Source organism: Taurulus bubalis, assembly GCF_910589615.1.
Source record: "Taurulus bubalis genome assembly, chromosome: 15".
NCBI lineage: Eukaryota > Metazoa > Chordata > Actinopteri > Perciformes > Cottidae > Taurulus > Taurulus bubalis.
Window position 1 is genome coordinate 3,015,315 of NC_136603.1, and position 13,642 is coordinate 3,028,956.

The 13,642-nt window shown below is 47.0% G+C and overlaps 1 protein-coding gene across 1 annotated transcript; it reads left to right on the top strand.

Annotated features, from left to right (window-relative positions):
* The first annotated feature begins 262 nt into the window (after positions 1 to 262).
* Positions 263 to 8,553, top strand: LOC306748124 (protein NLRC3-like). Its single transcript, XM_079231251.1, has 6 exons — positions 263 to 353; positions 587 to 2,390; positions 2,476 to 2,649; positions 2,896 to 3,069; positions 3,703 to 3,749; positions 7,267 to 8,553. The coding sequence occupies exons 1-6, from the start codon at positions 317 to 319 to the stop codon at positions 7,848 to 7,850; spliced, it is 2,820 nt and encodes a 939-aa protein (XP_079087377.1). The 5' UTR covers positions 263 to 316; the 3' UTR covers positions 7,851 to 8,553.
* Positions 8,554 to 13,642: the final 5,089 nt, after the last annotated feature.

The window sequence follows — 13,642 nt, forward strand, 5'->3', positions numbered from 1 at the left end:
AGGCCCTTCTGGGTACTTGAGGCCCTTCCAGACCCCGATGGTGTTCTTCTGCTGCAGCAGAGTCAGGTGTGTATGATGTTTGTTTCCATCGTTGTGAGAACATTTTAAATGATACTTTTTACTCTTCCAGCATCTTGAAGAAAACATTGTGACTTTTGTGAAGAACGAGCTGAAGAAGTTCAAGAAGGTTCTGGATCCAGAAAATCCACAATTCCTGAAGGGGCTGGAAGAAGATGATGAAGTTGTGGGTGATGAAGAGCAGAGAAACAGCAACAGAGAAGCGATTCTGAAACTCTCGCTGAACTTCCTCAGGAACATGGAGGAGAAGCAGCTGGCGGACTCTCTGCAGAGCAGTAAGATGCTTTTATGAATTACAAACCGCTTCTGGAAATATGGGCATTTATCTACTAGATCTATGAACTCCAGAGCTTAACCAACATTAGCCTAATGTCTGAATGTTCCAAATTAAGGTAATTTGTGATTAACAGAACCAGAGTTTTAAGGAACGTATCCATTTGTCAAAAGGTGTCATTTCACATATATTTACTGCAACATCCATTGACCATCTATCCTGTTACTTCCTCAGAAACTCATGCTGCGATTGGCCAACGTAAACTTAAGTCTAAACTGAAGGACAAGTGTCAGTGTTTGTTTGAAGGTATTGCCAAAGCAGGAAACCCAACACTTCTGAATCAGATCTACACAACACTCTACATCACAGAGGCAGAGAGTGGAGAGGTCAACGATCTACACGAGTTCAGACAGATAGAAGCAGCGTCCCAAAAAACGTCAGGTTCAGAAACAACATTCGGATGTGAGGATATATTTAAACCTTTACCCGGGAGAGATGAACCAGTCAGAACTCTGGTGACAAAGGGAGTGGCCGGCATTGGGAAAACAGTCCTAACGCAGAAGTACACCCTTGACTGGGCTGAAGACAAAGCCAACAGCAATATACAGTTCGTCTTTCCCTTCTCTTTCCGAGAGCTCAATTTGCTGAGAGAGAAAAAATACAGTCTGGTGGAACTTCTTCATCAGCACTTTATTGAAATCAAAGAAGCAGGAATCTGCAAGTTTGAAAAGTTCCAGGTTCTGTTCATCTTTGACGGTCTGGACGAGTGTCGACTTCCTCTGGACTTCAACAACAACAGGATCCTGAATGACGTTACAGAGTCCACCTCGGTGGATGTGCTGCTGACAAACCTCATCAAAGGTAACCTGCTTCCCTTTGCTCGCCTCTGGATAACCACAAGACCTGCAGCGGCCAATCAGATCCCTCCTAAATGCGTTGACATGGTGACGGAGGTGAGAGGGTTCAGTGACCCGCAGAAGGAGGAGTACTTCAGGAAGAGATTCAGGGACAATGACCACGCCGGCAGACTCATCTCCCACATCGAGGCGTCGCGAAGCCTCCACAACATGTGCCACATCCCGGTCTTCTGCTGGATCACGGCTACGGTCCTGGACCACGTGTTGAGAATCAGAGAGGAGGCAGAGCTGCCCAAGACCCTGACGGAGATGTACATCCACTTCCTGGTGGTTCAGACCAAACAACGGAACGCAAAGTATCACGGCAGTGTGGAGGCCGATCCCGTCTGGAACACAGAGACCAAGAAGACCACCCTCACTCTGGGGAAACTGGCTTTCGAGCAGTTGGAGAAAGGAAACCTCATCTTCTATGAAGCGGACCTGAGAGAGTGTGGCATTGAGCTAGAAGCCGCCTCTGTCCACTCTGGACTATTCACGGAGATCCTCAAAGACGAGCGTGGGCTGAGTCAGGAAAAGGTATTCTGCTTTGTCCATCTGAGCGTTCAGGAGTTTCTGGCTGCGCTTTATGTCTTCCTGACGTTCATCAACACCGGCATCAATCTACTGAGAAGAAGAAGGTTCAACTCGGTACGGCTTGCACCATTACAACTAGATATCCACATTAGCCACCTCTGCCAGAAGGCAGTGGACAAAGCTTTGGAGAGTCCAAACGGACACTTGGACTTGTTCGTCCGCTTCCTCCTGGGTCTTTCACTGAAGAGCAACCAGACTCTCCTACAAGGCCTGCTGAAGACGACAGGAAGGAAACTCGAATGCAAGGAGATGTTAGTGCAGCACATCAAGAAGAAGATCAAGGACAGTCCGTCTCCAGAGAAGAGCATCAATCTGTTCCACTGTCTGAATGAGCTGGATGACCGTTCTCTAGTGGATGAGATCCAACAGTACCTGAGATCAGGATGTCTCCTGGGAAAAAAACTCTCTTCCTCTCAGTGGTCAGCGCTCGTCTTCATCCTGCTGTCATCACAAAAGGATCTAGACGTGTTTGATCTGAGTAAATTCTCAACTTCAGAGGAGGGTTTTCTGAAGCTGCTTCCAGTGGTCAAAGCATCCAAAAAAGCTTTGTAGGTGTACTGACACATGGAAGCATAAAATGTGTTGAAAATGCTCATTTCTGTGGCTAAAATCAAACTACTTTTTCTTCTTCAGGCTGAGTGGCTGTAACCTCTCACCGAAAAGCTGTGAAGCTCTGGCCTCCGTTTTCATCACCAAGAAATGTAGTCTGAGAGAACTGGACATGAGTCACAATGACCTCCAGGATTTAGGTGTTAAGCTGCTCTCATCTGGACTCAGGAGTCCACTCTGTAGACTGGAGGTTCTCAGGTCAGTCTTGGTTGAATAGATTAACATTTGAAGGGATTAATAACCATCATCCAGATTCACATTATTCATCAAGATAACTGAACTCTAACACAAAGATTTCTGACAGACTGACCCTTTGCCAAGTCTTGTCCTCAAACGCAAATTGGCCAGCGTAAGAGGAAGCATGACATTTCCAAAGGTCGGACATGTTGATTAATGAAGGTATACATTTATGAAATCTATGAAGCTTTGCGTATGTTTTTGCAGGCTTTCGGGCTGTCAGGTCACAGAGAAAGGCTGTACCTTCCTGGCTTCAGCTCTCAGGTTGAACCCCTTCCATCTGAGAGAGCTGGACCTGAGCTTCAACCATCCTGAAGACTCAGGAGTGACGATGCTGTCTGCTGCACTGAATGACCCCAGCTGGAAACTGGAAACACTCAAGTAGCATATAGATTATATAATTGTGCCGATACATTCCGGGTTGTTGTATATTTGTGCATGTGTTAGAGTGCTTTCACACCTAAACTGCTTGGGAAGTACGGTTCATGGACTGGTGTAAAAGCTGTAAATGCAACCAAGGTGAGGCCCAAATAACCGAACCAAGACTAGAAAGGTGGCTATTGATCCGCTTCCAAGCTCAATCTGGCGCAGTTTTGCTTTGTGGTGAGAAATCGAACAAACCAACAACAGGACTTTATGATAACAGATGTGTGATTTGAGCACGATTTCAAAAGCTTGACAACCAATACATAATTTGCACCAGTCATCAGGGGCTTTTGAACAGTTCTGTTTCTACCTGATTTTCACTAAGATATTGATAATGCTTATGTATTTTCTTTGTGAGCTCTTTGTGACAGCAAAGAACATAAATATACAAATCAGAAGAATTAAAGTGCTGTCAGTCACCAGATATTGTGGGTTCTGTCCACTCAACAAGTTACCTGTCCATTTGTTTAACTTTATGTTTTTCCCCTTGGTCCGAACCAAATGAACCCAACTACAGGTGTGAAAGCAAACTCTGCGCCTGTTTTGATTCATCCTCCTGCCATTCACAAATATCTACCTCTTCCACAGGATTGATCATTGTGGAAAGCATCGTCTGTACCCAGCACCTCTTCGGTGTAAGTTAAACTCTTCTAGTGTCACTGATCTGGTTGACTAAAACCTCACGTGAAAAAGGTCCCTGTCTTGCCGAGAATAAGATGAGACAGGACAACGGGAGAGCAGTTGGAGGGTAATTGCTGGAGGTTCTGGCAGAAATTCGGAGAATGATCTGACAGTGAGTGTGAGTGAAGCTGGGGCTTATGTACCAGAGAGAGGAGCTTATATATCAGAGGAATAGGTGCAGCAGCGTAGACAGGTGAGAGTGATAGAGCTGACGAGGTAATACAGAAGGGAGTGAGTGCTGTAGGGTTGGCAGGTGAGAGCGATAGCTGAACTGTGACAAGTTGCATTTCTACCCATCCATCCATCCATCCATCCATCCATCCATTATCAGCCGCTTATCCGGGGTCGGGTCGCGGTGGCAGCAGGTTCAGCAGGCCGACCCAGGCTTCCCTCTCACCCGCAACACTTTCCAGCTCATTCTGGGGGATCCCGAGGCGTTCCAAGGCCAGCCGGGAGATATAATCCCTCCAGCGTGTCCTCGGTCTTCCCCGGGGTCTCCTACCAGTTGGGCGTGCCTGGAAAACCTCTAATGGGAGGCGTCCAAGAGGCATCCTGACTAGATGCCCGAACCACCTCAGCTGACTCCTTTCGACACGAAGGAGCAGCGACTCGACTCCAAGCTCCCCCCTGATGTCCGAGCTCCTTTCCCTATCTCTAAGGGTGAGCCCGGCCACCCTGCGGAGGAAGCCCATTTCGGCCGCTTGTATCCGAGATCTCGTTCTTTCGGTCACGACCCAGAGTTCGTGACCATAGGTGAGGGTTGGAACATAGACCGACCAGTAAATGGAGAGCTTCGCCTTCCGGCTCAGCTCCCTCTTCACCAGGATGGACCGGTACAGCGCCTGTTTTACAGCTGCAGCCGCACCGATCCGTCTGTCGATCTCCCGCTCCACCTTACCCTCACTCGTGAACAAGACCCCGAGATACTTGAACTCCTTCGCTTGGGGTAGGCAGTTTGTCCCCACCTGGAGGGAGCAGTCCACCGGTTTCCGGCAGAGCACCATGCCTCAGATTTGGAGGCGCTAACTCTCATCCCTGCCGCTTCACACTCGGCTGCAAAACGCCCCAGTGAATGCTGGAGGTCACAGTCCGAGGAGGCAAACAGGACCACATCATCCGCGAACAGTAGAGAGGCGATCCCGAGACTCCCGAACCGGATCCTCTCCGCCCCCTGGCTGCGCCTAGATATCCTGTCCATGAAGGTCACAAACAGGACCGGTGATAAAGGGCAGCCCTGGCGGAGGCCAACACCCACCGGGAACGTGTCTGACTTACTACCGAGGATGCGGACACAGCTCCTACTGCAGGCGTACAAAGACCGGATAGCCCGGATAACTCCTCCAATGAATCGCCACCTTAACATGGTGGAGGAGTTTGAGTGGCTCAGTGATCCTGGGAGCTATGTTGTCCGGGGCGTCAGCCCCTGGTAGGGTCTCCCAAGGCAAACAGGTCTCGGGGGAGAGCCCAGACAAAGAGCGGTTAAAAAAAACCCCCTGCTGAATAGCAGCCCACGGTCTGAAGTTACCTCGCCCGGACAAGGGAAACCGGGGCACCCTCCCGGAGCCAGACCCAGGAGGGGAGCTCGTCGGCGAGCGTCTGGTGGCCGGGCTTTCGCCCATGGGGCCCGGTCGGGCTCAGGCCGAAGAAACAGCATGGAGCAGCAGTCACCCCGTGGACCCACCACCCGCGGGGAGAATTATCGGGGTCGGGTGCTATGCAGACCGGGCGGCGGGCCAGGCAGGAGACCTGGGCGAGCCGATCGCCGGCAGCATAGACTAGCTCTAGGGATGTGGAACGTCACCTCGCTAGCGGGGAAAGAGCCAGAGCTGGTGCAGGAGGTGGAGCGGTACCAGCTAGATTTAGTTGGGCTCACCTCCACGCACAGCATGGGCTCTGGAACCAAGCTCCTGGAGAAGGGTTGGACTTTGTCCTTTTCTGGAGTTGCCCAGGGTGAGAGGCGCCGGGCAGGAGTGGGGATACTCACGAGCCCCCGGCTGAGCGCCGCTATGTTGGAGTTTTCCCCGGAGAACGAGAGGGTCGCCTCCCTGCGCCTACGGGTTGCAGGGAGTAAAGCTCTGACTGTTGTTTGTGCTTATGCACCGAACAGCAGTTCAGAGTATCCGGCCTTCTTGGAGTCAGTGGGAGGGGTCCTGGAAAGGGCGCCGCCTGCCGACTCCATAGTTCTCCTGGGAGACTTCAACGCTCACGTGGGCAATGACAGAGAAACCTCGCGGGGCGTGATTGGGAGGAACGGCTTGCCCGATCTGAACCCGAATGGTGTTTTGTTGTTGGACTTCTGTGCTAGCCACAGTTTGTCCATAACGAACACCATGTTCGAGCATAAGGTGGCTCATAAGTGTACCTGGTACCAGAACATCTTAGGCCGGAGATCAATGATCGACTTTGTAGTCGTATCATCTGATCTGCGGCCGTATGTCTTGGACACTCGGGTGAAGAGAGGAGCAGAGCTGTCAACTGATCACCACCTAGTGGTGAGTTGGATCAGATGGCGGGGGAGTCGGCTAGAAAGACCTGTCAAGCCCAAACGTGTAGTGAGGGTGAACTGGGAACGTCTGGCGGAGGATCTGGCGGAGGATGCTGTCCGGGAGGTCTTCAACTCCCACCTCCGGAAGAACTTCTCACAAATCCCGAGGGAGGCTGGGGATATGGAACCCGAGTGGACCATGTTCAAAGCCTCTATTGTGGACGCGGCTGCTCGGAGCTGTGGCCGGAAGGTCATCGGTGCCTGTCGTGGTGGCAACCCGAGAACCCGGTGGTGGACACGGGGGGTGAGGGAAGCCGTCAAACTGAAGAAGGAGGCCTTTCGGGCCTGGCTGGCCCAGGGGTCTCCTGAAGCAGCTGACGGGTACCGGCAGGCCAGAAGGGCTGCAGCTGCGATGGTCGCGGATGCTAAAACTCGGGCATGGGAAGAGTTCGGGGAGGCCATGGAGAAGGACTTTCGGTTGGCCTCAAGGAAGTTCTGGCAAACCATCCGACAGCTCAGGAAGGGAAAGCAGGGGCTACCCCAGGCTGTTCTCAGCGGGGGGGAACTGCTGACCCGGACTGGGGACATCGTCGGGCGGTGGAAAGAGCACTTTGAGGAACTCCTAAACCCGGCCAACATGTCCCCCGGAGAGGGGGCAGCGCCGGAAGACTTTGGGGTGGTTTCTCCCATATCCCTGGCAGAGGTCGCTACCGGGACCGGAGAGTGTGCTCAAACTATCGTGGCATCACACTGCTCAGCCTCCCGGGAAAAGCTTATGCCAGGGTGCTGGAAAGGAGGCTCCGACCGCTTGTCGAACCTCAGATTCAAGACGAGCAGTGCGGATTCCGTCCCGGTCGTGGAACAGTGGACCAGCATTTCTACCCATCATAACCAATATCGTTTTCAGTCAACATTGGAAGCTGCATCAGTGAATTCAAAGGGCCGTCACCTTAACGCTGTGTTTTGTGTCTTATGTCCTCCATTAGATTTCTGTGAGCTTTCTCTGAACCCCAACACTGCCGACCGAAACCTCTCACTGTCTGATGACAACAAGCGAGTGGTGGTGGTGAGAGAGAAACAGCCGTATCCCGATCAGCCGGGGAGATTCGACAGCTGGAGACAGCTGCTGTGCAGAGAAGGTCTGACTGGGCGTTGCTACTGGGAGGTCCGGTGGAAAGGAAGGGTTCACATAGGAGTAACGTACAGAGGAATCAACAGGAGAGGAGACCGTGCCGACTGCTGCATTGGATGGAACGATCGGTCCTGGAGTCTGTTCTGCTCCGCTCACGGTTACACGGCCTGGCACAACCACGAGCCAAAAGACGTAGCCGCTGTCCTGCTGTCTGACTCCAACCGAGTCGCGGTGTATCTGGACTGGCCCGCCGGTACCTTGTCCTTCTACCTGCTCCCCTCCATCGTCTCTTCGGCCGAACAGATCCACCTCTACACCTTCAAATGCACCTTCACCGAACCCCTCTACCCTGCGTTTGGGTTTGGACGAATCCGTGAGCTCGAGACCGGCTCGAGATTCTTACCGTCCTCCGTTGTTCTGTCGCAGATGGGAGAATAAATGTCTTCCTATGTAGAGCGGTTCCCAAACTGGGGAAGACAGACTAAAATCCTGACTGAGCACGTTCTAGCAGCCTCAAACCTATTGTGGTTGTTTCCTATGAGAACAATTTATTTATTTATTTTCATCATTGTGACGACTTTTGGTAGATACCTGGAGCTAAATGACTTCACCAACCGTAGTTACTGGAAGCATTTATTGACAGAAATTGAATATGACTATGTTTTCATTGGTGTATAATCAGCTAAACCTAAGAATCGCTGTATTTTCGTTACCTTCGATTGAGCTTCATAAGGAGCAGGTCCTTTTCACAAAGTCCACCGTGTTGCCGCTATGTTTCTACGGTAGCCCAGAATGGACAAAGCAAACACTTGAGAGAGAGAGAGAGAGAGAGAGTCATTCTTTCTTTTTTGTTATCGTTAGGCCACTTCAGTTCTCCGACACAATTCGAATGGCAGGAGTGAGCGGATTTCACTAAATCTTACTAACTACTCCTTTAAACTGTCATTGCGGTTATTTTTGCCGCAATAACAACAACAACAACAACAACAAAAGACACAGAAAACAGCAAGAATGTCTTTCTAATTGGGGTTGGGAGAGTGGGGCGTCTGATGCTTAGTTTTGCTATTGCTATATGTGGGGATCAAGGTTAAAATACATTTTCTATAAGATGTAATGTCACAAATGTGTGGGTATTTCACTTGAAAACTAATTAAAGATTCAACCTACCTGAAACATTTTGTTATTGGGGACATTTCATTTCTACAATAAATTCAGTCTAATGAAGTGTGATAGTCTCAATGTATGTTGAAGTCATAACAGCTGTCTATGTGTGTGGATAATAACTCAAAAATCCCTGTTCCTTTAAACCAGGGGTCACTAATAGGCGGAACACGGTTCGGCGTTGTATCCAGATCGATAGATAATTGAGAATTATTTGATTTTGATGGAGCATTTCTACCGCCGCAGCTTTTCTAGCCTTTACGGCAGGAAGCACACAGACCAGTTGCATGCGTTATACATCATGTCACATGATGCTACTCAGCCATCAGATCTGTAAACAAACTCCAGTAGATTTACACACACGGTAGAAAGACGGGAAACAACTGAGTAGTCGGAGAACGAGAGTCAGAAGTTATTTCACATTCTCCAAACAGAGAAAAGTGCTCAGAGAGATCGGAGCCTTTAACCCAGAGTGAACAGACTCTTACATGTTCATTCAAAACCAGTATGTCATGACAAAGCTCACATATTTTAAGCAAACGTACCGACTCACATCCTATTATTACTTTCCAAAACGACCCATACGTGTAGTCAACGTTGCATTACTCGTATTATAATATACGTTGGTTATTTTTTACGTAAAGTTGTTTTTTGTTTTTTATGTGTTTATGACATTTTTCGTGAGGTTGAGGAAAAGATCGTAACATTTTTCGTTAGGTGTAGGAAAAGGTTGTGAAATACTTTGTTAGGTTGAGGAAAAGATGGTGTTTTGTGATAAAATGATCACAGAAGTGACAGCTCATAGATTTGTCTACTTGTTTTCTACTTGGTGGTGAACGAGGACTCCACTGATTCAGCTTTGAAACACGATGGACGTTGGAGAAGAAAAGTCACAGAACCCGTCCAGCTCAGAAACAACATGTGGACCTTGTGCTTATACTGTGAGCAGCAAATCAGCTGTAGCTGTACATTCATTCATCCGGGACTAAATCAAGTATTAAGAGATTTGGTGCAGAAAAATAAAACAGATGTGCGTCAAGAGGAGGTTGAATGGATAAGAAGTTAAGCTGGAAATTGACTAAGTAGCTGAAAAAGCTGACTCATTCTGGCCTCCACCTATTAGAAAAGTTGATGCAAGACTTTAGTTTGTTGATGTCGGCAGATACGGACACGAGTCTACAGCCGTGAGCTGACGGAGCGGGTCCTCCTCAGACTGGATCACTCAGAGGAAACCCAAACATCCACCGGTCTTATTCTTTAAAACCGAAGAAATACTGAACTTCTGAACTCACCAGGTCGTCTTCTTCTTCATTCGTTTAACACCCCGTTTAATGCCTCTTAGTTTGTGAGTTAGTCACAAAATGCGATCTATTGGTTTTGTGGACACAATTGGTCCGTTTTTTTGGATTGTCCCGCATTTAAAAATGTATTTTAAAAATAATTGTATTTTTAGTAAATCCCTCTTGCACATATTACCCTTCCTTGTTTTTTCCACCCACTTCATGTTGCAACAAAGATCGCCTTCCGGCCGGTGAGTTCTTGTTTTCCACAATCTTCCTGTGAGAGATTTCATGATTAATTGAAAACCATGCACTGAGGTTGGACCTCTTGTTCCCCCCGTGTTCAAGTAGTCGTATGAACCCCAAATGAGCTCTAATACTTGTGTTATTTAATATAATTGTTTTAAGAATTTATTTCAGATTTTTTTCAGGGCCTTTACAACAGCCCACATACTAATAAGGCATCTTTTTGGAACGATTAGGACCTAAAGAATCGTAATATGCAACAAAAATCACAATAAAACAAAGCATTGTGGTGTTACGAAGGAGTTTCAGTCAAAGAACTGTGTTGTTGGGTTAAAAAATGGAAAGATTACTTATTTTATGCCAAAACTTTGTCTGAATGGGGCATGCTTGGACTTGCTGTATGGCGTGGTCTTAGGAACGTGAGCACAACAGGAAGCTTTGAGGACCAGGAAACGTGAGACGGAAGAAGAAAAAAAAATACTCCGGCCGTTTTGTGATTTATCAGGTACAAATAGGGAGTCTTGAAAGCTTATATTTTATATGTAGACTACCGTAGACAAGCCCACAGGGTTATGGAGATGTCTTTGATAGTGAAATCCAACTTTGTAAGGTGTACTTATTGAGGATTTAGTAAAACCTTACGGTCCGCCGTAGAAGTTGACGGAGCTGGTGGAGTTTACGTAAGTACTTAATCTTAACGGTTACTTTAATTATTTTGTACACCACATGTCTCTTCTCACAAGGGTTGCGGCATTGGAGCAATTTAAATGAAGTTAAACAACGATGTGTTTCCAGAGATAAGTAACGAAACGTTGTTTTTTTTGGGGGGGATTTTTGTGCACGGTTTCCAAAAGGTTAAATGGCATCCGTGCATCAATAAACTTAAGGCAGCGTTTTCTTTTTTCCAAGCTGCAAACTCACCTTGAATCCATTCCCTCATTTTGGTCGGTTCGGCGGTTTCCGGCTTCCTGCTTTGTAACGCCGTCTTTACGGGACAGCTGGCAACGTTTTACCTCTGTGAGCGAAGACACTGACGGCTGTTTTAGACCTGGAGGCGGAAGCTGAACCTTTGGGCACAAAACTCAGAAGGAAATTCTCAAATTGTATAGTAAACGTATTAAATAGTAACAAGCACAACACAACTGTACTAAATATCTACTCATGATGTTGTTTTGAGTGTTGTTGGAGCAGCTACAATGTTAGCATAGCCTAGCATCGATCGATCAGAGCTACGTTCACAAAACCAGCATTTTAAAAGTCGTGTGCTTGTGGTCTTGCGGAGAGAACTGCCAAAGCATGAATCCAGACTTTTTACAAATCGTCGCTGTTTGGCAGTTCATTCGACATCCTGCTTTATCCGTCCATTGCAATCGATCCGTTTCAGTTTGGGTTCACACGGCTGTGGTAAACTAAAGCAGCTTCTTAGAGGGACTGAACACAGCCTCCGGATGACGTCATGAACCCGGACGTGACAGCGTTTGGTTTCCCGGGATACGTGGCGCTTTAACGACATGTACAAAGCAGCAGTAGTGTTTCTTTCGCAGACTTTCTTGAGCAACGTTGCGTAACAAACGTAAAGTCAACGTTAGCTAGCAACGTTAGCTAGCAACGTTAGCTAACACAAAGACTCCAGAGAGGAGCTTATGAACCTATCAGAGGGATCCTTCAGCGTCACGTTGCCTTTTTTACTCTAAACTTAGGAACAGTGTCAGGGTCCGCCGCCGTCGGTCAAACGGGGTTAAGTGCTGTGGGAGTGTTGCCGTGGAGACCGTTTTGTGGAGTGTTTGTGAGCATTTCAAGCTCCCGAAGGATTGTGTGTGTGAGTGTGAGTGTGTGTAAATCAGTGTTGGCTGGAAATGCCTGTGTGACCTCATGCACATCTGTGTGTGTGTGTGTGTGTGTATGTGTGTGTGTGTGTGTGTGTGTGTGTGTGTGTGTGTGTGTTGGACTGATAGACGGAGAGAGTTTCTTTTCAAGAGGAAAGCTTCACTTCTGTCTTTGTGTGTTTTCAGAAGCAGAGAATGTTTTATCGGGGTGTCTGAACACTAACACACACAGACACAGACACACACACACACACACACACACACACACACACACACACACACACACACACACACACACACACACACAGACACACACACACACACACAGACACACACACACACACACACAGACACAGACACACAGACACACACAGACACACACACACACACACACACACACACACACACACACACACACACACACACACACACACACACACACACAGGCAGACAGACAGCTGGTCTCCCGTATATATCTCTTATATCTTATTCATAACCTGCTGAACAGAAACCAGATCCAGCAGAAGTCTCATCCTCTCGCTGTCCGGCTCCACGGTGCTGTGGTGTGTTTATTTTCATTTCTTTCATTTCCTTGAGAGAGAATTAAAAAAATCTTCTCAGCTTTTCCTACACAATAATGTATATTCCTATAAATGCTTGACGTTAGAAGTCTCATTTAAATTACTTTAGTTTATTTGTCACAGACCATCTATGAAATCTCACACAAGAAGAAATGCATTTTACCAGAGTTAGTCATATATTAAAATGTTATAATTCTATGTATTTTTTTGCTGTCTTAATCCTACAGTATTGGCCATATTATGCTATTAATTTAAGTTTTTTGTTCATTTTTTTTATTTGATTTCTATCAGCTCCTGAAACATGGGCCTGAGTCATTTATCGTCTTTACTGATTGATGAGACACTTCCTTGTTTTGTTTTTTTCTGCTACTTTGAACTCAAAAGAAGAAGAAAAAAAAACAATCAATTACTGAAAGTAAACTTGACCTTTTGTCTTTTAAAGGGTTTAAAGTCGGATCCCCACCGATAACCATTAGGCTGTAAATCCCTTCACAGTCAGACTCATTTATTGTTGAAGTTCATACACATTAATGAACTCTCTGGGAATAACCAGAACATGTAAGCACTGCTCACTTTATAAAAATAGAGCAAAATGTATTTTTATCCAGAAAACAAGAACAAAGGAGAGCATGAAGCGGCATTACGTGTCATTGTTGCATTTTTAAAGTCTATTGGATTAATATTGATCTTATCAGAATATTTGATTGATCCCTGGGGAGAAATGAGTACAGTTGCTCTTAAGAAATATTAGAAAAAAATAAAGGAAAATGTGAAATGAAATGCAACTTTTGCTTCATATAGTAGCACTATAGTACTATATACTTTTTTAAATAGTATAAATAAACAAGTATAAAAGCAGTATTAGTGATTATTATAACGAGGTGCCTCTCACTGCGTCGCTCTCCTCACAGGAATATGTACAATACACATAAATATCATATTGTCACTGATCCTGTTATGATATCATCTTACCCACCCTCCCATTGGGTGAGTCACATGACCCCGTTAGGGTGAGAGAGGGGGGGTCAGAACGCCTCAATGAAAACCACATGGAGGGAGGAGAGAGCTGCAGAGAGAGAGAGAAAGAGAGAGAGAGAGAGAGAGAGAGAGAGACGTCTAAGCCTCCAGGACCAGGA

Bases quoted from the DNA above. Each gene is read 5' to 3' on its own strand.
- LOC306748124 (XM_079231251.1), top strand. From the start codon at position 317: ATGGAGGAGAAGCAGCTGGCGGACTCTCTGCAGAGCA. The intron at 354-586 runs GTAAGATGCTTT...TTACTTCCTCAG, and splicing joins GGCGGACTCTCTGCAGAGCA to AAACTCATGCTGCGATTGGC. The intron at 2,650-2,895 runs GTCAGTCTTGGT...ATGTTTTTGCAG, and splicing joins TGTAGACTGGAGGTTCTCAG to GCTTTCGGGCTGTCAGGTCA.